The sequence below is a fragment of the Pelecanus crispus genome, chromosome 1, assembly GCF_030463565.1.
Source record: "Pelecanus crispus isolate bPelCri1 chromosome 1, bPelCri1.pri, whole genome shotgun sequence".
NCBI classification, from domain to species: domain Eukaryota; kingdom Metazoa; phylum Chordata; class Aves; order Pelecaniformes; family Pelecanidae; genus Pelecanus; species Pelecanus crispus.
The window spans coordinates 9,003,849-9,027,856 of NC_134643.1; the positions used below are offsets into that span (position 1 = coordinate 9,003,849).

At 41.3% G+C, this 24,008-nt stretch overlaps 2 protein-coding genes across 3 annotated transcripts in view; one reads left to right on the forward strand and one right to left on the reverse strand.

The window, feature by feature from the left end:
• The window catches only part of ELAPOR2 (endosome-lysosome associated apoptosis and autophagy regulator family member 2), a 34,921-nt gene extending 25,641 nt beyond the window's left edge, over positions 1-9,280 (forward strand). The window contains exons 17-20 of the mRNA XM_075717896.1: positions 1,537-1,663; positions 2,439-2,617; positions 6,048-6,213; positions 9,221-9,280. Coding sequence (XP_075574011.1) covers positions 1,537-1,663; positions 2,439-2,617; positions 6,048-6,213; positions 9,221-9,280 — 532 coding nt within the window. The remainder of the gene's footprint in view (positions 1-1,536; positions 1,664-2,438; positions 2,618-6,047; positions 6,214-9,220) is intronic.
• An 8,292-nt stretch (positions 9,281-17,572) lies between these two features.
• GRM3 (glutamate metabotropic receptor 3) overlaps positions 17,573-24,008 on the reverse strand; it is a 117,904-nt gene continuing 111,468 nt past the window's right edge. Inside the window, exons 6-7 of one of the 2 annotated variants that reach the window (XM_075706884.1) lie at positions 23,207-23,381; positions 17,573-17,646 (exon numbers count right to left, since the gene is read on the reverse strand). In XM_075706884.1, coding sequence (XP_075562999.1) covers positions 17,573-17,646; positions 23,207-23,381 — 249 coding nt within the window. The remainder of the gene's footprint in view (positions 17,647-23,206; positions 23,382-24,008) is intronic. The other variant, XM_075706887.1, reaches the window with a different exon arrangement.

Genomic DNA, 24,008 nt, shown 5'->3' on the forward strand with positions numbered 1-24,008 from the left:
CCTCTTTGGCTGTCAAGGCCCACCTTAATCCATCTGGACATTGCTATAAATCTGCTGATTGCCCCCTCAATGGTCCTCCTTCCCAAATGTGAGTCCCTTTCCCAAAAGCTAACAGTGTGAAAAGTGTGGGATCCTCTTTGATCCCTGTCCCTGTTGGGACAGGTGAACAACGCTCACCTGAATGAAGGCAAAGGGGCATCTACTTCACAGGTGATAGATGAGTGATTGGTGTTTGAATGCCTTTGGAGATGTTTACCCTGGTTTCTTAGGGACCTGATACACTACAAATTATGCTGGGCAACAAGCCACCATCTATCAGCTGCCATGTGAAAATCCTTCAGGTGTCCTAATGTTGTACGTTTAACATGATATGAGCTGTGATAGCTCACCAGTAGTGAGGGAGGAGTAACCTACCTTACTTTTAAAAGTGTGAGCATGGACAGAAACGGCACACAGCTGACATGATGTAACTTATATCAGTTCTTGTTGACTACTTCCTAGCCCCCTTTGATTAGCTCAGCAGTCAGACAGCTATTTTCAAACAGTCAGGTATCTGATACATGTCAAATAATACTACTGCATATAACTCCTTGATCCTCCAGACATGGTGTTTAGTATCATATGAAGTTGCAGTATAGGATGAAAGAGGCTGAGAAGAAAGGTCTGTCAATGCTCTTGCCATGTACATTGAAAAAATATTCCATAATCCAGAGAGGACCGTTGTCAGTTATTCAAATCAGGATAAGACAGAATGGGCTTTTAGGGCTGTGGATTTTTCAGTCCTTCAGGATAACAGATTTCCAGATGATATAGAAAAAACCCTTTAAATCTATTTTTCTCTCTGGACATATTTCACATTTATGTGACCTAGCTTCTTGCATGGACTTCTGGCTACTGCTGCTGTTAGACCTGATGTAATTGTCAGTAACAAAAGCTGCATGAACGTCCTGCCATTGCTGGTACAACTTTCTTCTGCAGGCCGAGTACAAAATAGGGCCATTAGTCTTTCTTAGACTAAGAGAAGCTGTTATCTCTTCATTAACTAGTGAAAATCCTTCTAGTAATTAACCATGACAGGACAAGTCCATTCCATATGGACAAAATCACCCAGACATCATTAGAACAACAGCAGGAACCAGATAGCAGCATTCATGTGGAACAGTCACCCAGTGCGGGAGAACAGCAATAGAGATGCATGCTGGGCTAGTCCGTGCTGACGAAATGCTGGAGTAGTTCTGCTGGTCTCCAAGGTTTGCTTCTTTCTCGTCTCTTAATCACAGGCATGTGAATAGCACTCACTGCCAGGAGCTGAACTGTTATTTTAGACCTTTGACAACCCAACATCTGTTTTCACTTGAGAAAGCATTTTACAAACTGGGAAAAATTCTTTCCCCAGATTTTTCCATCTGCTGACTTGATGGATGTTTACCCATTTGTTGTACTTACCATTACCAATTTTCAGCAGCAGAATATGGAATGAGGATGCAAACCCCAGAATGTTTCATAAGCGATAACTAAGTTTTGCTCTCCTCCTAGTTCATGCCCCGCAGGCACTTGCGATGGATGCACCTTCTCCTTTGTATGGGAAAGTGCAGAAGCTTGCCCTCTCTGCACGGAGCAAGACTACCACGAGATTGAGGGAGCCTGCAAAAAAGGATTTCAGGTACAGGACCATTGTCTCCGAGTCAGATGGGTTCATTTGAGTATAACTTGGACTCTGCTGAAATTCGGTGTGCAAGTCGATATGTGAGTGCAGGCAGAGTTGGGAAATCTCAGTCCAGGCTCTGAGCTGGCTGGGTGCAAGACTTATTGGTGAGGTGCTGTGTTGAGACTCAGGGATATTTGTGCCAATGGCAGCATGGTTCCTGAAGGAGAGCTGGCTTGTGCTGACCAGCTATGTGGGTAGCGATGTGAACTCTGTATGCACTCATACATGCAGGCAAGTTATTTGTGAAGGATGGAGTGCCCAAAGGACTTCAATCCTTTAATAGCCATAAACATCAGGGACAGGCTAAGAAAGGATTCAGAATTTTAGTTCAGAAATTCATCCTTCCTTGCTTGCAATTTTATGCTGCTGCCCTCTCTAGTCAAATATTAGGAAGTCCTTTCAGAAGTGTCCTGTTGATCAACAGCTCCAATGCAGGCACAACACATTCACAATTGCTGTCCAATCCATATTGTGCCAGGTGAAGAGCAATTCAGAAGAGGAAATCCTTTTGCCATGTCTGAACCTGCAGGCACAATCAAAGGGACAATTGGATAGCCAATATGACTCAGCCTGGAGTCTGAAAACCTGAAGTACCTGTTTTGGTTTGCTTTCATTGAAAAGATATCTAACCTGCCTACCTCAAAACAGCTTGTTTTCTTCAAGTTTAAATAGTTCTCTCTTTTCCTATAAGCAGCTCACTTTTTGGTGGTTTCTGATTTCCATTTGAAAGGAAACCTTGTATGTATGGAATGAGCCAAAGCACTGCATTAAAGGGGTTCCCTTGCCAGAAAAAAGGACCAGCACTTGTGAAACAGTGGACTTTTGGCTAAAAGTTGGAGCTGGCGTTGGTGCTTTCACAGCTGTTCTGCTCATAGCCTTGACCTGCTATTTTTGGAAGAAGAACCAGAAGTAAGTACTGCAAATTGTGTTCCATATAAAAGTAAGCTAAAAGCTTGATGTAGTGAACAGAAAGCCATTTAATGGATCTGACCTTGTGACAATGTTGATGAGAAACACCATGTTGGATCATGAAGATCCACCAAATTGAGGTTTCTTCTGCCAACAGTGGCTATCAAAAATGCTAGTAAAAAAAAGTATAGGAAATTTGTTATGGCATAATTTCCCAACAGGAACTGTCTTTTAACCCCCAAGAGTTTGAAGTTGACCTTAGATCCTGAAGCAACATGGATTTCTCAAAGTCTGAAGACCAAAAGGATATCTCTTCAGTCTAATTACTCCCTTTCAGCTGGCTTAAAATAATCATAGAATCATAGAATCATAGAATAGTCGGGTTGGAAAGGACCTTTAAAGGTCATCTAGTCCAACCCCCCTGCAATGAGCAGGGACAGCTTTAACCAGATCAGGTTGCTCAGAGCCCCGTCCAACCTGACCTTGAATGTTTCCAGGGATGGGGCATCTACCACCTCTCTGGGCAACCCGTTGCACTGTTTTACCACCCTCATTGTAAAAAATTTCTTCCTTCTATCTAGTCTAAATCTACCCTCTTTTAGTTTAAAGCCATTACCTGTTGTCCTATTGCAACAGGCCCTGCTAAAAAGTTTGTCTCCATCTTTCTTATTTAAGAAACCTTTCTTATTTAAGCACCTTTAGGTACTGAAAGGCTGCAATAAGGTCTTCCTGGAGCCTTCCCTTCTCCAGGCTGAACAACCCCAACTCTCTCAGCCTTTCCTCAGAGGAGAGGTGTTCCATCCCTCTGATCATTTTTGTGGCCCTCCTCTGTGTCAAGACCCGAACTGGACTGTCCAGAGAGGATCGCGGAGTTTCTGTGATTTCCTTGGGTTAAATTAAGGTGAAACAACACCAAATGACCAATTAGACACTTTATTAACAGTGAACACCAACCTGAACTTGAAAAGCACCATGACATGCAGGGGATGAGGGAGACCCTCCCATTGAGTCACGAGGTTCAGAATAGACCCCCTTGCTTTCTAAACTCCTTTACAGAGAGGAGTCGAAGTGCGGCTAGGTCTAATCTTAGTCTCAGACTTGGTCAGCAGTTTATGTGAATAAGGAGGCAACCTGGACCAGGAAAGCACCACCATAAGCACCGCGGGTTCTAATGCAAATACTTATAAAGGGAAAGGAAAAGAAAGAAAGAAGAGAGAGAGAGATATCACCACCCTTGGATCCTGCAATGTCGATGACAAACACGGCAGTCCTCCAGCGGCGGGCACGCTGCTCCCGGAGCGCGGAGCCTCCGGCTGCGCCGGCAGTGGGTGAGGGAGGCCGGTCTGGAGCAGGGGCAGCAGCGGCGTGGGGTCCTCCGGTGGTGGGGGTGCGCCTATGGGTCCTCAAAGTTGTGTCTTTTATAGGCCACTCCCCACCTCTAGTCTCAGCCCCCCTGAGGCTTGTTCCAGAATGTTCTCCATCTTCTGCACAGGCACCGCTGGGGGTGGGGGTGGGGGTGGTTGCAAGGGGTCTTTCCGGTGGTCGTGAGCCCCTTCCTCAAATGAACTCTGCATGACCTCTGGCCATCAGGGGGTGGCACTGCGAGTCCCCCCCACACTCCTCCGGGCTGGGTGCCAACTCTGCACCCACTGGTTTCTCACCTTCGGTGCTATGCAGACCCCAATTTATCACTATGGAGACCTTAACTTGTCTCTTTGCAGACCTTAACTTGCCTGACCACAATGTTTGAGACATTAACTCTTTCAGTCCCTGACACTGGACCAGCTCCAACATATCCATGTCTTTCCTGTGCTGAGGGCTCCAGAGCTGGATGCAGTGCTCCAGGTGGGGTCTCACCAGAGCAGAGTAGAGGGGCAGAATCACCTCCCTCGACCTGCTGGCCACGCTTCTTGTGATGCAGCCCATGATTCGGTTGGCTTTCTGGGCTGCAAGCGCACATTGCCGGCTCATGTCCAGCTTTTCATCCACCAGCACCGCCAAGTCCTTCTTGGCAGGGCTGCTCTCAATCCCTTCATCTCCCAGCCTGTATTGATAGTGGGGGTTGTCCCGTCCCAAGTGCAAGACCTTGTACTTGGTCTTGTTGAACTTCATGAGATTCACATGGGCCCACTTCTTAAGCCTGTCAAGGTCCCTCTGGATGGCATCTCTTCCCTCTAGTGAACCAGCTGCACCACTCAGCTTGGTGTTGTCTGCAAACTTGCTGAGGGTGCATGTGATCCCACTATGTCATTAATGAGGATGTTAAACAACACTGGTTCCAGTACAGACCCCTGAGGGACACTGTTTGTCACCGATCTCCCTCTGGACATTGAGCTGTTGACCACGACCCTCTGGATGTGACCATCCAACCAATTCCTTATCCACCGAACAATCCACCCATCAAATCCATATCTCTCCAATTTAGAGAGAAGGATGTTGTAGGGGACCGTGTCACAGGCCTTACAGAAGTCCAGATAGATGACATCCATAGCTCTTCCCTTGTCCACTGATGCAGTCACTCCATCATAGAAGGCCACCAGGTTGGTCAGGCAGGACTTGCCCTTGGTGAATCCATGCTGGGTGTCTTGAATCACCTCCCTGTCTTCCATGTGCTTGAGCATAGCTTCTAGGAAGATCTGTTCCATGATCTTCCCAGGCACAGAGGTGAGGCTGACAGGTTGGTAGTTTCCTGGGTCCTCCTTTCTACCCTTTTTTAAAAATGGGTGCAATATTTCCCTTTTTCCAGTTACCAGGAACTTCACCTGACTGTCATGACTTTTGAAATATCAAGGTTCTTGACTGTGTATTGCTTAGGTCTATTTTGGCAGGACATGTCTAGTACACACCCAAAAGATCCCTGCTTCTCAGACTGAACATACTGACTGTTCCCCATCCCCATTGTCCTCTGCTTCCCAAATCTCATGCCATAAACTTTCAAAACGTGATTCCACCTCCATGGGATTTCATCACCCTGTAGCACATCCAGCTTCACCAAACCCAGACTTCAGTATCATGGTCCCCACCTCTTGCTGCCTCCTACCACACACCTTTACACATATCTCCTCTCCCTGTAGTCCCCTTGGACATGGGTGTGATGCAGATTCTGATACAGGCTGAAGTCAACCTTCTGTTGCCCCAACCAGCACACAGGTCACACTTCTTCATGCAGGAAATCCTCTCGACCTACTTGTGGTCTTTTGGGAAAACATAGCTCTTTTATAAGGATAGAGGGTTAATCTGGAGAGCAGGAGCTCGAAGTACTGTTAATACTATTCCTGTTACATGTTTTCAATGATTGAAAAATATCTGATTTCCGGTAAATACCTCAGAAGTGACTATGTGGAAGGGCTGCAGATAATCTAAATTACAAAAGCCTTGAATATAGGACATTTGTAAAAACATCTATGCCTGTCTGGCTTTATATCTTCAGGTTGGAATACAAATATTCCAAATTAGTGATGACAGCAAACTCAAAAGAGTGTGAGCTGCCAGCTGCTGACAGCTGTGCTATAATGGAAGGAGAAGATAATGAAGAAGAAATAGTATATTCAAATAAGCAGTCACTGCTGGGGAAGCTCAAGTCCTTGGCAACGAAGGTGAGTAGCAATTACGACTATTAACACTAAAAATAATTATTACCTTTATTTATTACTGGACCTGATGAGGCTGTGATACTAATTTGCACAGTGCTTTGTGCAGCCTCCCACGCACACATCACCCAATCCATAGTCAGTCTGCTGAAATCCACAGAATGGATGATGATAAGAAATGTTGCAGGGTGTTGAGTAAATGATTGTTCTTCTGCAGAGAGATTTCAGTAGCATTCTTTATTGTACGGGTGATACCTAAAATGGTGGGGGGATCCTCTCTTCCCAGATTCCTACCAGACATCTCCATTGCTGAGGCAAACACAGCTATTATAAATACAGAAAATTAACATTGGGAACACAGCCACCAGTCAGCTGCTTGCAGCTTACCTGGGCTAGCTTCATGGCTGACTTGAGAACCGTAATTTTGAGTACTATAGGATTCAGTTGAAGAGGAGGCACCAGCCACAGCCTGTTACCCAATACAGCAACCTCCTCCAATCCAGTGGGAAGCAACAGCAAAAAGCGGGTTTTTTTTCTGCAGCACATGTGATTTGGGTTGTTGCATATCTGAATTCATAGCACAAAGGTCTTTGGTGTCCTTTGAACATTTCTGAGAAGAGCAACAGAGGACTGTCATGGTAGATCCCGCAAACACTTTGGTCTTTATTCAAAGTGCCTTGAAGTCAATGGGAAGGGTAGTGTTGTCTTTAAGGGAGTCCAGCTGGGGCATCTATTACGATCAGGATAAAGGTGAATGACATTTTCCCTTTCAAACAGTTTTGCTGAAGAGGGTTGTTTCAAAATAAGAAGGTTTCTTAAAAGATCACAATAATTTTTTTTTTTAAAGTCCCTCTCTTGTTTCTTGTCCAAATAATATTTCAGAATATTGACTGTTAAGATTTTTTTCATTTATTCCTTTTTTCCTTTCTGTGACTTAAGTGCGATGTAATTAAAACATCTGTGTATCCTTTCTTGTCCCTTATTTTTCTCTTTTTTTTGTTCTTTTCCTTTTTTTATTAGACCACTGTCCTCCTTCCATGCTAACTGCTCCCCAGATCACCCTCCTAGGAGATGTTACCATTACACAGCTAATATGAGGAACTTCTTGACCGCAGCCTGACTATTTGTCTTGCAAAATCAATATTGTTCCTTGTGGGAAGGGGCAGAAATTCAATATTAATTCTTAATTCAATATTAAGAATATAGAAAATGTAAATAAAATCAAATCACATCAAGTTTTGTGGTGATGTTGCAAAAATGGAAGTTGATTCCATTTTGAATCCTATAGGGATTGACTTTGAAACACTGATGATGTTTTTTTGTCTGTGAAATGGCTTGGCTGTCTGTGCCTGAGCATAATGACCAGTGCTGCCGGTGAGGGTCATGTTTTGCTGAACGCCTGATAACTGTAAAAGCTTTGCTGACTCCATTTGCAGCATCAACCACTGGCTCTTTCCTGATGAGAAGTATAGAGATGAGAGCGTGGGAGAAGTGGTTTTATTTTCCTCTTTAAAGTAAGCTTTAGTACTTTAGTATTCAGACCACTTGAATGCCTGTTTGGAATCAAAAAGAGTTTTTTAAAGTTTCTATATCCATTGTAGCAGGCTCCCTGAGTATTCACTCCTTTTTAAACAAGCCTGTCAGATATTTCTAAGCTGGTTCTTTTTTTCCTGCTAGCTAATCATAGCTGGCAAACTCAGCTTCCAGTACCTCATTAGCTTACTGAAATCTGTGTCCTGTATCCCTGCAGATAACTGGAATTTAATATGTATTTCTCCAAAACAAATGTTATAGGCATCAGTTTTCATTTATGCAAAAGATGAGGAAATTCATCTCCTGCTGGATATGCATGTGAAATATGGAAAAAAAAGTATATGGAGGAAAACAGGGGAGAAAAACAGGAGAAATTAAACTGAGGGGATAAAGAAAAATCTGAAGTATCCTAACTATATGTGCAAACTTCAGGCAATGGCATGTCTATGAAGAAAACATCTCATGAAGCTCTTAGTGGGTTTGAGTACCCAAGGAATTCAGGCTAGACCTGTAATATAGAAAGAAATTACTGTTATTTTTAATGAGAATATACAAGTTAAAGAATTATGAAACTGCTTCAGATTGGATCCTGTTCCAGTTCCATCTGTTGTCTCCAGTATAACGATACCTGGTCCTTTAGAGCAAGAAATATATACTCTGCAGTAGGCTAGCATAGGACAATTTTCACCCCTGCTCTTTCTCATGTCTGCACTAGGCTGTCCTGATCTGAATGAGATAGCTTTAAAGACCAGATCATGAAGTTAGTTTAACATAGTTTCCAAACTGTTTGTGTACGTCAACAAGTATAAAAGGTAGATACACGAAGCAAGAACCAGCATTTTCTAGTGAGTAGTTTTATTAGGGCTCCTTCATTCATTGCTTCTGCATGGACCATTGGGTTGTTCACACATGCAGTAACGTGTGTGTCCAGACTTCTCACCCTGATGCTTGCTTAAAAACAGAAAGAAAACTCAACCCTCCAGCCCTGATTTTTAAGATGGCAGAGGATTTGTAGACTCTTTTTGTCCTGTGCGTCTCCCGGAGGAGGAGCCGGGATGGGAATCCAGGAGTGAGGCAGTGGTGTTCACATTCACAGACTTTGCACCAATCTTTTTATTTATTATAGGAAGCACATTAATAAATAATAATAACCATAGATATGATTACCTTGCAATTCACCAACTCTGACTACCTGTCCTGTACTATGAGCATGAAATGCAAACTTTCCCTGTACCCTCTAAAGTAAGCACCATGAACAATATATGTGGCATAATTTTATTGATTTTGCAAATTTTTACAGAATTAGCAGTGTTATTAAATAATAAATGGTCAAACTATGCACTAAATGAGTGTGTTAGAAATAAAATGAAGTCTTTGGCAAAGGTTGCTCTGGAGATATTAAGAGAAGAAGTGACTGTAGTAACTGTTGGACTGAATTTGAAGAATCCCAGTTGATGGGAACCTGTCCTTTCCATTGCAGGAAAAGGAAGATCATTTTGAATCTGTTCAGCTGAAATCTTCAAGATCCCAGAATATATGAAGAATTAATGCTGCCTTCAAAGAAACAAACCTAATTTCTATTTTTACAGGACCATATTTTAAACATATTCTGGCACACATTGTAGTGGTGATCTTGGTGAGAAATGCTTGGCCTTTTAGGAGGAAAGAAAACAGGAAGCAAACCAGAAAATTGGATTGCCTTACCATGTGATTGAGTACCTTGCCAAAAAAGAAAGCAGGCACTTGGATTCCATACTGGGAATGAAATTCAACTCAGGAAGAGATATACATACTGCAAATAACATGAATTTTTTGCATTCACGTGGGCATCGCTCAGGCATGCCATGATTTATAGGTATCTTTCATTTCCTCTCACTCCTTCTACACATATTCATACGAAATGATTTTCAGAGAGGCCTGAAACCTCCTGCAAAGGTTGTGTATTGTCCTTTAGTAGTGTAACTATGAGTCTCTCTTAAAATCAAAATTGTGAATGGTACTTGGAATGAGCCTCAGGTGACTTTTGAACTTCGGAAAATACTTTTAATTTTAATGCTTTGAAGGGCTGGATGGTCTATGTTGGCCTCTAATACAAAAGGCATGGTGTTGCACCTGCAAGTTGAACCCATTCTGATGCCTAAGTCATGGCCATCAGGGTTGGGGTAAAACCTGGTGCTATCAAATATAAATGTGTTAACTGCTATTGTATGAATTGTAGATCTGGGCCCATGAGTTTATAGGCAGTAGCAGGCTCAAACTCTATAAAGAGAAGTGATACATGCAGTGCAAATTGCACTTGTCCCTCTCTGTAGAAGCTTATCCTTCAAGAGGGGTCATTGGTAGTTTCAGTACCCTCCCTTGGGCTGCCAATACATCACCTTTCCCTGGCTTGCAAGCCAACAAAGCCTGAACTCTGAAGGTAAAGCAAGAATCTCTACTTCTGGAAATCAGGGATCAGCTTTGTCAGTTGGGAGTCTTATTAGAAATACTCAGCCACCTTTATTCCTGGACCCACGCAAGGAGCAAGGATGGATGCCCAGCAGAGCTGAGCATGGATTACATGCTTGTGCTGCTCAGCACCTAAAGGCTTTCTGCTGTCAGTGCAAGTACATGCTTTGGAAGAAGGGCACAAAATGGTGCCTTGAAAACTGGAGGCTAGGTGGACTTTTTCATAAAATCAGCCACTTTATAAGCATGTGATCTTCATAATATCCATTGTAATAATTTCCTGAAATTCCCATTGAGGTTGAACTGAAATGAATCTGAAACTTAGGCAAAAAATATTTGAGTAAAATTATGCAAGACTTGTATAGAGTCAGGAGAAAATGAGGAACAATTCTTGTATTGATCACTGGTCAGACTCATTTTTCCATTTTAGCAAAATTATGTGAATTGTAGAATGATCAAAACCAGAAAAGATACATGGGCAGAAATGGTCTTTTTACTGTAAGGAATATAGATTTTTTATTTTATATGACTGAGCTAGATCTATCAATAAAAAAGGGCCCACTTTTAAGTAAAATTTAAATTAAACTGAATTTTCTGCACTCTAAATATTTTATTACACTATAGATGTGGACAAAAGTTTTATGAAGTTTAGATTTTTTTTTTCTTTAGGGAAAATTCAGCTCAGTTATTTTATATCTCCAGTCAAAGAACACAGGCTTTACTCTTTTGCTGGGAGATACTTCAAGCATCTTAACTGAAGTGGTGTACATTTTTTGTTGTTCTTGAAAAGGCACTTCATTTTCCCAACAAAGATTTTTATGGGGTATTGTTGAATGTATATTAAATACACATTCGTTTTTGTATATTTTGTACCATTGCACACTTATTATTGTACATTGTATTTGTTGTCATGATGTCATTTATATATGGTTGTCAAAGATGATATGCTCACGGAGTAAATGGTTATGGCTTTGGGATTTCACTTCTTGGATCTTTTATGAAGAGGGTTTTTATGTTGTTGATTTTTATTCAACTAGTGTGCTGTAGCATCAAAGATATATATCTGATGGGCATTCATAAAATAAAGTGAATATATTTGAAATTTTGGACTTGAGATGTTTGGTGGAACTGCAGCCTTTCCTGAACATAGCAGGTCTGCAGTGGTGGCTAGAGCTTTTCACTGCCATCAAATTGCATCTGTCTACATCTCCTTTAATTTTTTCCCTTCTCTCTCCATATGTTTTCCAAGCCATAATTATGCTTCATTCTCCAGAACATCATTTCTTCTTTCATCACTGGACCCATATCTCTGTAATGTCAAAATGCCTTAATTTTTATGAACTATATTTAATTTGACTTAATACCACAGAGGGTTTGTTTGGGTCCCTTCTCTTTCCCTTGTATTTTCCAAGTAAAGTAGAGAGTGGAAATTTTTTGTCAGCTCTGACAGACTTTGCTGTATGACCCTTCTCAGCTCTGCTTCCAAATGGTTTGTCATGATATTGTTGAAAATTCTTCCAGGCAATCTAATAGCATGTCTGGTGCAGTGCTAACATAGTGGGATACAAACCAATACTGTAGATTTTATTTAACTTAAAACAAGAAAAATTGCATTTTCCAACAATTAAGCAAGTTAAAACTGGCATATTTTAGCTGACTTCTGCTGTTCTTTTCTTTCTGTTAAAGATATAGTAGAGAGGGGAAGTTTCCATTTTCCCATAAGAGGCAAATTTTGGAAGCCTTTAACAATTCATTAAGAAATCAGCTATCTGTGACCTCTTCTAGTATTCTGCTAAAATATACTTACAGCAACCTCCCCCTTTTCTCTCACATGGAATCACATCAGAAACTGTTATGTGATGCCATAAAACAATGTGAATCAGTCTGTTATGTGTTCACTTGATTAAATGGAATGCATTTTATTGCTGCATTTGCATGCTTTTCTTTGAAATCTGGAGTCAAGCAACTGAATCTCTTTGAGGATTAAGCACATTTTAGTGGTGTGTGTATATAAATTGCTGGCAAATTAGCAGAATGTTATTGTCTCAGCTTTGACAGTGCTTGCTAGGGGGGAAATGTGCAAAGAATGTATTCTGTCTTGGCTCTGATTATGTTGGTTGATGTTTGTAGTATATAATATGATTGATTAAGAGTCTAGGTTTGAGGAAAATTAAGTGTCTTAAAGGCACGATGGGAAGTTACTGAGTAGCTTCAAGGAGCTGTCATCTTTGTTCAAAGAAAGGATTTGACTATTTCCTCTTGAAAAAGAGGTTCTGGGACTCTTCGTTAGTAAAGGGGAAAGTTTGCAGTTTTTGGTTTGTCTGTCCTGCCAGAGCCAGTAGTACCCATAAAATCGAGATACTTAATTGTAGTCAGACAAGATAGGAGCAGATGTTGCCATTTAGGAGCCAGTGGTTGACTCATCTCCAGCAGTGGCCAACACAAATGCTTCAATGTAAGAGTGAAAGCAGCTACAATTGGTGCTGACACACCAGTGGGGATGACATTTCTTCCTAAGCAAGGAATGCTGCTGGTTGGTCCATATCATGAAGCATGGAGGTCTTAAATAGCCATTCTAGGTAATGTAACAGGGAATGATAACCTCAAGAGCAATCTTGGGAAGTTCTGCTTATCTTTGGTGGTGTTCTCTCTTAGTCTTTCCCCTTGTATACTTCTTTCACTGTATCCCCTTGTTTTTAATTTTTGCTGCTTTTGAATGCTTGTGAACTGTGCTTCTTTGGCAAGCACGTAAGGGGATGGGAATAGAAATAACAGGAGGTCAAGCTCATCCTAAAATACATAGTGCGTGTCACAATGTATGCTGACATCCCCAGTCACCTGGATGGATGTGCCCACACTGAATACACACAGCAGGAACAAGGGAGACATGAGAATTGAGTTGATCATAAGCTGCCACTGTGTTTAGTGTTCTGGATGTATAGAGTTGGACCCCCATCAAAAGAAAACTCTAAGGTCCCATGTACTTTGAAGCTGGTGCTCTAACAGCACCTAAAGGCCAAAGCGAGGTTCTGTGGATGTGTGTTTACTTGACTAAAAGACATGCAAGAGTGACCTCTGAGAGTTTTGGTGTTATATACAGCCCATTCATGTCCTTGCCTCCTTCCATATTTAATGGCAATGTATTAGAAAGGCACTCTCTTTAGGGGTAACATGCTCTGTTTTCCAGCTAGTTGTAGGCAGTGGTAAGGTCGTTATCTGGCTTGCCCTTGTTGCCTCTAAGGGAAGGGCTGGTGCATGTAGCGAAGTGGCAGTGCTGGGGAGAGAGGAGCCCCTTCCTGACCCTGCCGTTTCGTTACAGGCAAGAGAAGTGAGAAGATAGGCACTCCAGGTCTCCCCCCAGCCTTTGCTTCCTACCCATCCCCTTCCTGTTGCAAAAACAGCCCAGCCTGGTCTTGGCTTCTTTTCTTCTTGGAGTGACAAAACTCAGCTTTGTCTGTGTTGCTGAGAAGCTTTGAGGTGGCTCTGAATAAATAGCTTCTGCCTTTCATCTTGCAGACTGCAAGCATTAATGAGTAGGCAATGACTTCATGGACATCAGACTGTGTTTGGTGATGAGTTAAGGGTTTGTTTTGGTTTCCCTTACTCTAAGTGTACTAATTGGGTGAAGGATTGCAGTGGAAAGCTCTTTAACCAGAGCTGAGATTTCTGGGTGGAGCCAGGATATTTTGGACATTTTTTGCTAATTTTTGAGATTTGCTTTGTTCAGGTAGAACATGGTATTTTTTAAATAGGTTTTGATATTTTTTAAATAGGTTTTAAATAGGTTTAAATAGTTTTGATAGATATTTTGGACATTTTTTGCTAATTTTTGAAATTTGCTTTGTTCAGGTAGAACATGGTATTTTTTAAATAGGTTTTGATCATTTTTCAATTTGAAAAGACAATGCCTTTTGAAATTTCTTTGGCTATGACTGAAACCTGTTGTGTTCAATTAATTCAGGAAAAACAATCACTTGAAAGCAAAATAAAATATTTTGTTTTACAACAGTAGATTTTGGTTTTGCTTTCAAAACTTCACTCAAGACTTAAAAAAGAAACACCTCTCCTACAAAAAAACCCAAACCAAAGCCAAGAACAAAGACAAAAAAAAAAGCCAAACCCAAACCCCAAACCTTGTTTACTTCAGATTGACTTGTGATGATTTTTTTGAGCCTTATTTTTCTGCTCAGCCAATAAATGAAAAGTGATCAGTTTTTCACAGACCTTTCTGCACTCTTGGTTTGTATCAGAGAGCTAAGGTACTCTGAAGTTATGGCTTTTGAATGAAAAACTAAATTTTTCTGCAGCCTCCAGTAAGGCACCGTAGATGCTGGGTTAAACCTTACTCTCGTCCCCAGCATTTCCCCTTGGCTGGCTGTGTGCAGGGCTCAGCACAGTGTGACAACAGGCTCACAGCCAAGGTCCTTGGGGTTCCCCTCTACCATGCAAGGAACTGTGACAGAACCCACTGTGCTTTGAATTGAATTACTCAAATCTCTATATATGATGGGAGCAATAAAGAGACCAGAAGAGATTTATACTCTAAAGCCAAGTTTTACACAAATGGGAACAAAAACTATAAACTGTTTTAAATAGAGAAACTAAAATGATGATGTGAGACAACAGAAAAAAAAAAAATCCCTTTCTCAATATATTTTCATGCCAGTATAGTGTGCAAAGCCTCTGCCAGACTTCGACATTTTCCTTTTTTGTTTTGCTGTGTTTTGAAACTGGATTACTTGAATCATCAGGCAATACCAGATAATCTGTATCCCTGGACATCCAAAGGAAAATAGTGAAAAGCTTTCAAGACAAAACCAAGTAAAGTACAAGAATGTCGGGAACATTCAGCGGAGCTGGAATTCCAGAGCTCCACATGGGGCTTTTTTTTGTATGAAAAACCCACATGCAAGTGGCTTTCAAACCACCTAAGTATTCATAACGTGTTCAGACACCGACATTGGGTCATTTTCTCAATAGTGCTATCAAAATGAGTGAAAACTCCAGGACAGTAAGATCCTCACCTCCTATAAATTAGCTTCAGTGATGCCAATTTAGATTTTAGGGTTGGAATTCATCTGACACAATGCTTTTATTTTCAGTGCAAACTTTGTGATCTGAGCAAGCTGTGCTAGCCTTTATTTGGGGAGTTTCGTCTCAGCCTAAAGTAGCAGTCTGAGATAAGCCAGGGGAATTGTGCCTATTTCCCTCCACTGAGTACAAAGGGAGAAGGGGTTGACAATCTCATATGTAGCTATTTGTACTGTAGACAATGAACGTTACGTGAGGTGGATTTGACCCCAGTTGTTGCTTTCCATAAAAATTGAGAAGAAATTCTCATTGGCTTAGGAGTTTTTAAGAGCTCCATAAAGGTAATGTAGATGCAGGGACATAAGCATTATGGTCAGATATCCTGACCTTTTGCCATACCATGAACAACCTCTTCATCCACAAAAGAGCACACAAAAGTCAAATGAATGTAGCTGCCCAACTTGAGATGCTTTAAGGGGTCTTGATTTAGAAAGCAGGACTCCCAACCTGTCAAAACTTGACCCCTGTGACATGCATCAAAGGTGGGAACCAAGCCTGAAACATTAGGCACTCCAGAGCTTGTGGAGAGAAAGAAGCTGAATACAGAGCTCTGCATGTAATGCAGGTGGAGCAATGCCTATTTTGGGGAAAGTCACAAGGATTTCTGTACTAGACAGTTCTATGATGGCAGAGGCGTAAATGGCTGCCTGTGTAGCCAGTCACAGAAGTGTTGACATCAAGAGGTCTTTGCTGATGGACATGTGGATGTCCAGAAAAATTAGGCATTTATCTGTGAGTAGGAATTTTAAGAACCTGCATCTTTAATTTTTGCATTCAAAATAACAGCCACTGCCTTTGCCAGTTCAGCCCTAAGGACTTGCCCCTTTCCAGAAATGTGTAAAAACTTCTGCAAGTGCAGGAGAATGGGGCTCCAGAGAACTTGTACATCCAACAGCATGTATCTGTAGTGTCTGCCTTTCAAGCCTCAGCGGTGTTGCCTTTGGAGTCAATGAGAATTTTGCTATTGACCTCAGCTGGAATGAGATCAACAGGAACAAGCCCTTAGGTAAATACGCCCAGACACATTAATCAAAGGTGTGTTTGTTTCCTTAATGACTTTTTGGACCCAGCAGAAGGGAGGATTTCAGATTGTTTCAATAGAGTAAGGGTGACTTTAAGAATGCAGTTATAAAGCCAGACTTTAAAGACATTTTGCAATTGTCTAAGTAGCTGGTATATGTCTCTTGAATCGTTTGGTTTGAATGCAAAGGTCACCCTAGATGCGTGTGTGAATGTCTCCTGGGTTTCTCTTTTTTGACTTTTTTTGGTCTCTGTTTCTGCAGTGCTCCAGTTACCTTTCATGGCACTGTTGATGCAGACAAACTGAGCCAGCTTTGTTTTGGCTGGAGGTATAAAACAGTCTTAGCTAATTTTCTGACAGATTTTCTTTCATCTCTCTGCCAACCTAATCTAAAATCTCTTTGGTTTTTATATGCTGCCAATCTATTGTGTACATGACAGCATTAACTCACGCCAAATGAGTGAAGCAGTGACCAAAAATATTTTGCTAATATCTCATTGAGATACAATTAGACATTTTCACTTTTGAAAATTACCCTACATTTTAATAACAAAAAGAGCACTTGAGATGCTTTAATAATTTACATTTTTTCTGAAGGAGAGGGAATTAATACTTGACCCTGACAAAGCATTAATTGTAAGCACATGCTATGTGATATGTATTTTGTAACACAGACACAGACCGACACACAACATGTGTACACACACTAGTACTGCAGACTTTTTATCCTTTTTACCTATCCTGGCATCTAGAGAAATGTAATTATCTTGAGGGAGGAAGAAACAAAAATGAAACCATGCTGAAAAACTTTTATCTTTTTATTATTGATGCCTTTACATTAATACTGCTGTTTTGTGCTGAGAAAACCAATCTGTTACACGTTAAGGTAACTGTAATATACAACATAGAAATGCAGTCTAAGTTAATTACAACAAGGAGCTACAAAAAATTTCGTAGGAAAGAAGTCATCTAACATTGCAACTGTGCTTGCAACAAATCACTCCCTTACTGCAGGACTATGCACATCGTGAACCATGGTTATTTACATGTTCCTTACAACCGTTAACAACAGAAGGGCTAAAATCTGTCTAAAAAGTTCCAGAACATCACTATATACTGTACAATCCTCAAAAATAATTTATTACACTGTTTCTAAAAAAAGGTACTAGTTTTGTTTGATGTCTTTTGTTTTCTGGTGTTTTCTGGAGTGCACAACATGTGCAAATTCTGCCTAACAGTCTAAAAACTCAAGAACTGAACTGCAAGTCACAATCACAGAGATGAAGTGGTGGAGTCCAGAACCTCCCTTCCATTGCAGACAGTCGGTACGTACATACTAGCGGATGCTGAAAGAGAAAGAGAGGGGAAAATCAACTGATTTCAGGGCAGCAAAAAATTACAACACACAGGATTAGAACTCATGTTGATCTGGACCATCTCACCCAACTTAACCAAGATGCTCAATGAAAAGTCACTGTGTGTGACTGTGTCAGCAGTGGAGCTGATGGAAGTACTGCTTGCACCTCTACAAGGCAATTCAGATCTGAGGCTGAGGCACTCTCTGGAGGAACCTGATTTCTCTTTGCTGACCTTTGAGAGAGATTAGGGTGACTAAGATTCTCTGAGAAGTGTCTAAATAAAATATGCAATTTTTTTGGATGATTCTGGGCCACTGCGTCTCACTTTATAGCACTTTGCATTGTAGTGTGAATTAATAGAGGTAGAGTGGTGCTAAGATATCCCTGTAGAAAAAAAAGTGAACCTTTGGATTTTTCATGTTTTATTGGCAAGAAATGCTAAGGGCTGATCCTTTGAGCTTTCACATAATTGGAATGGACATTCCTGAAATAAAATATATGCATTTTTAAATCCAGGAGAGAATCCACCTCTGCATATTAGGACTGTGTGTTGATCTACTTTTTAATTAAAAAAAAAAAGAATTCTATGTACATGTTGGATGGAGTGAAGAAATTTTTGAATAACTGAATTTGAAAGCAAGATTATTTCTTACTAATCCCAGAATATTTTCTGGCCATAATACCCTTCATTTCTAGGAGCTCTGGATCAGGATTCAATATGAATCCAGAGGTAAGGGCCAGATTCTGATACCGTTGTCTACATTCCCTAGTATTTTATACAATAGGTTTTAATTGCTTCAGTGGTAAAAGATGACAATTGAATCTGAGTATCAGAATCTGTTTCTAAATGTATGTGTATTTTGACTGTAGGATATATTACCATTTTGCTAAAGCCTTGTGGATTTTAATTTAAAAGCAAGCTGGTTTGTCTGTCTTTGTTAAAATTATCAATTGGGCATCAGGAATGTGTTTTCAGATACTCTGTGACATCTCTGCTCACAGCACCATTAAGCTGTTTTTTGAAAGATACATTAGGTTAATGACAACAGTGACCCAAGAGAAATGTGACGCTTTCATCAAAGAAAACACACGGCAAGCAATGACTTAGTAAACTCAATCATCCAGTGTAAAAAGCAATTTATGCAGCTGACAAGGGCATGCTCAGTCTTCCAAAACTGGTGCTGGCTACACTCTCAGTTGCAGACTGGTTCTCTAAAGACATTCAGCTTCATTTTCAGAACAGATCATTCTTTCTTCAAATCAGATATTTCTAGTTCTTTCATTGACTGAATAAATATAAATGGAAACCAGAACTGCTTTAACAAGAGAAATTTAGAGGCACCTCTTAGACTAACCTACTACTTAGAGGGCAGGACATATTCCTGATAAACCAAGCCAAGAATGAGACCCTGCTCTGAATTAGGTAGATAGAGTTTGATCTCTCACAACCTGGATATGTGTTGAAAACAGTCATTTGTAGGTAAAAGGGCACAGGGCATCATGTCTATGATTTTATGAAAATTAACTATCACGTTTTGTATTCAGGTTTTAACTGGGTATAGTAAGGCAGCACACTGACCCAAAATTTTTATTGTTGTTGTTATTTTTGTTTCTACTTATTGTTGGCAAATAGAAAAATCAGTACTGAATCTGGAGACCTGATTCAAATCCCTGTTCTACTGCAGTATGACTACAGGCAAAAGCATTTTGTTTCTCTGAACATCAGTCACCCACCCAGAACTTTTTAACTTCAAGGGTTTTTTGAAGTCCAACACATTCAAGAGCATGAATAGCTCAAATACTATGGTAACTGGCTCAGGAGGATGTCAAAGTTGGACAGAGAAATATGGTGGTAGGCAAGAAATAAGTGGCCTTGCCTTTTGAGTTCCCAGGCTTCCTCCACAGCACATACCTCTCTTGTAGTGCTTGGAGGCAGTTATTAACTCTGCTGGGTGGAGTGAAGTGTTCACACTGAGTATCCATCTCTCTCTGAGACTGAACGAAAGATCTTGCTTTTGCTTACAGACCTCAGCGATGTTAATCGCTGGCTCTGCAGGGTTCTGAGTTTCACGTCGTGGCCTTTAGCAGCAGCCAAAGGGTTTCCTGAAATATGGCTGGACCTGCTAGAGACACTTCACCTCTATTTTGCCTTGTGTGGGGGCCAAGAAAAAATGTGTGACATGACCAGAAGTCTTGATTTGGCTGCAATTCATGCTTTTGATCTCCTCTTTCCTGGCAGTCCTTCATTTTGCTTTGATAATCCAAGGCAAAGAACAAGAAGTAAAATGCAAGGGTCCGGTACCGCCATGGGCACATTGCAGCATGCCTCCATAGTCAGGAACAGGCAGATTCAAACTTGCTTTCTGTCTGCCAGTTCCTCTATCATGCTCACAGCCAGACAACTGTGAGTTAATCATGTATGAAAGCCATATATCAAGGATAGTTTGGAGCAAGGGCTGGGAAAATAAATTCTGAGAGAGGAAATTTACCAGCTTCAATTCTTTTTCTGACCCCTGTGGAGAACACCTGGAGGAGCTCAAGTCTGTGTGCTGCTATCCATGTGGACATAACTTGGATGAATGACACCTTCTGGGTGTAAAAGCTCATCCTGAATCATGTGGGTGCTTAAATCAGTCCTGAGCTCTCTGGGAAGTTTTATGAGTGCTGACCTCCTACTTTATGGGAATACCTCTGCCAAGCCCATAAAACAGGCTACAGGAAAACTGGGGAACAACCCGAAGGGGGAAACACTGCAGGGGAAGCAGAACTTATGCAGCACTCTGCCAAACATGAATTTTCAGATTCAAATAAATATATATGCATATGTATGTTTCAAAACGTGTCATATACCTAGGTACACATATATCCTGCCTTTCTTTGGCTTAAATCTATATTCTTTTGTAGTCCAGACTTGAGCTGTCAAAAAGATCAAAGCTTGGTGCCTCTAAAACGAGTTTCCTCACTTAGCAGTCAAGTATTCACCTCTACTTGCTTTCTGCAGAGCATGTAGCAAAGAGGAGCTGTATTCAGATGACTGCATGAGGCACTCTGTTTAGCTCTCATGACCACTACCACAATGCAGCTTATATGGTGGACCATTGACTCAAGTCCTCTCTCCACTGCTCAGTTTAGGGCTGTAATTGCAATACACATTTAGAGCTAATACTTAACACTACTGAAGAGCATCATGAGTGTCACTTACATTTTCTCATAGTGTATGACCAGTTTTCATGGTTCAAGGAACTGTGTTAAAAACTGTCTGTGAGCCACTGGCTGTTCATGACCCACTATGCTCATGGCATTAATGACTGTGGAGTAAATAGGTGGTGGCAGCCCTGAGGTGCAATGGAGGTGGGAATCCGTGGAGATAGGAAACACACTGCCCATTCGAGTAACTTGTGTAGTTCTGTCCTCTGAAGCTCTGATAATGAACAAGAACTGGCTTTTCGGATATCGCTGTTACTAGAATTCCCTGGAGCTAATTTTGATTAGTGTCATATTAAGCAGTTGCTGACTGATGAAAACACTGTCGGGACCAAAATAAAAACAAGCTGACAGCCCTGGGACTGATGAGAGGAATATTTTAGACACAGATTAGAATCAATTTGGATGACAACTTTTTTGGAGGTTTATAAATGACAAAACAGTTGAAAAGAAAAAATCTATTTAACATCATTTACAAATAAATGGAAAGGAGTAAGGAAAAATTTTGCTTCTGAGAAATATTGGTGCTGTGATAGACAGTGAATTCTCAGTGTTATTTTCCCAAATAATTGTCTGAGAAGGAAACTATAGGGCTTTTCTAATTGTATATGATGGACCTGTTAGTTCTACTTCCAGGTCCGTGTCTTGCCGTGGTCCAAAAAGACAAACAAAGATGAGCAGCCCTTATTCAGCTAGGTGTAAGCAGGAAAAGTAAATGACTGCGGCCACCTTTCTAAACAATGAAGCAGCAAGAGATTGTGAGCCTGGATTTTTATGGTTTCCCTAATGTCTTAAAGCTATTCACAAACCTGAAAAAGTAGGCTTTTAATGTAAAGATGTGCACTGAGGATGTCTTTCAGTTGCATGCATGCTTGCACACACACATGCATTATCCAGCCATTATAATGAAAATATCAAATTCCAAAATTCAATCCTATACAAAAGCATCCATGAATCAAAATTGTCTGACTAAACGTATTCTGTAGTATGAGAGAACTAAAAAACTTGGAAAGACAACTTATACAAAGTTCATAAAGGATGAAAACAGTCTCATGGGACTTACCACTACATCAAGGGACCAAAGTTCTAAAGGTTATTGGGAATCCATTGGTCTTGCAAATCCAGCCCTTTTGGGAGTGCTCAACACTTAGGGCCATCTCATCTCTCTTCTTTTAAGTTTTCCAAAATGGCAAGGAGATTTTGGTTTCTGGTGTCACGGCTGGATGCAGTCCTGACTGATGAGATTGGGGACGAGTAGAGCCACATGGCTGCTCTCTTGTTAAGGGCCCATTCATGCAAAGTATAGGTGGGAGAGCCAGAGATGGCTGGGACCCCTTTACCTCCTTATCCCTGCCAATATGATACACAGCAGGGTCCCAAGTTCCTTCCACATTCTGTCTGAAACCTGAAGTGCCAAAGATTTCTAGCCAATTTTGAAATTTAGGTCACACTAAAAAACCTGAGGCTAGGTTATTGTGAACCTGCTGTCAAGCCTTGCTGCGTCCTCCCTTTCCTCTGTTTCTTATTCCTTGTCTCTCTCTAGTTGTAGTGTGCTTTTTGAATTAGCTTTCCAGGTTTGACATGCTGTCTGCAGAGCACCATGAACAAGGTGCTGTGTGCTCCCATCCTTGACTAGTTAAGCTTGGCAAGGAAAAAAAAAAAAACCAAACATACAGGTGACCTATTTTTTTTTAAATCCAAAAAACTCTCTGAGCAACTCACCCAGAAGAGGAGCAACAGCCTCAAATCAAAATCATAGATGTGAATCTGCTTGGGATGAAGAGACTGAAGATGAGGAAAAGGAGGGAGGCAGAGCAGATGAGCTGTCCTTGCAACAGAGCACTGGCTTTGGCACCTGCAAAGGGTATTGCTCAACGCTCAGCATACAGATACAGTTTATGGCATCCCTCATATGCATTTGCTGCAGACTTGGAGCCTTTCCTTATAATGCAGGTGATAAGAGCCATTGAGAGCATGCTGCATTGTGGCCCAGGTCCCGTTGGCATGTCATTTTGACAGGAATACTCCAGGGCAATCTGTTCCTGTTGCTGCTGCGAGAGTGACAGCAAGCGATGGCCTCTACTTGCTTTGTGCAGTGGGATGGAGTCAGAGCCCGCCAAAAGATTTCTGCTGACTTTAGTGAGCTTCAGAACAGGCTCTGAGCTGATTCCCATGAGAGGAGGATGAGTTTTTCTCTCCAGACACAAATGAAGTGATGCTTCCACACAGTACACAGCCCAGCCTATAAAGGTCTTTTTGTTGCTGGTATAAACCCCCTCTTGACTTTACCCAAACACACCGCAACCCCACATCCTTATAAAAAGGTGGCAGTTTTGTTACTTACACTGAGAGTAAGTGGTCCCGGTCCCACTGACACTGAACCTGTTGAGATGGAGTCTGTGAGTGACCACGTTCTTCTGGGGCTGGAAGAGGATGATGTGCACCTTGGGCGCGAACAAGCAGCCCAGCACAACAAAGCCGCTCAGACTCACAGAGATGCACATGGTAGTGGTTTGCACCTAGGAAAGAGTGGGCGCAAAGCACTGTGTTTCAGTATGGAAAGCTCTGAAATGGAGAATATTAGAAGCATTATCATACAACAGTAGGAACCAGAGTCCTGGGGGTTTGCACTGGTACAGGCTGGCTTGAACATCTGTCACATCCTTATCTTCCACAATCCTAGGATCATATGAGTGAGGTACATGGTGCTGATGGTGCCCTGTGTCTCTGCTTATCAGGGGAGCTTGACTGAATGCATTCTCCCTCGGTTTAGCAAAGGAAGGGTAGTTTGGCTCTCTTTCTCTCATCCTCCATGTCCTTGATTCCTAAATTGATCAGGAAGCTCTCTGTAATGCCTGTCATGCAACAACTGGGCACATACAACAAACTGGCTTGCACATACCATGCTTTATGTGGGGTTACGTTACATGCCTCATGAAAGTATCTACTTGAAAACCAGTTTAGCTTCCAGCCTCAATCCTAATCAGAGAACTTGAACAATCCCTTGCAGAAATGTAAGAGTGATTTGGAATAAACATAAGAGCTGCTGACATTTGTCAGACTGGGCCTGAAAGGAGCCCTGACTTTAAGACATAATTTTTTGTGCTCAGAAATGAATTATTTGTAAGGGTGCAGGATTTTAAAGT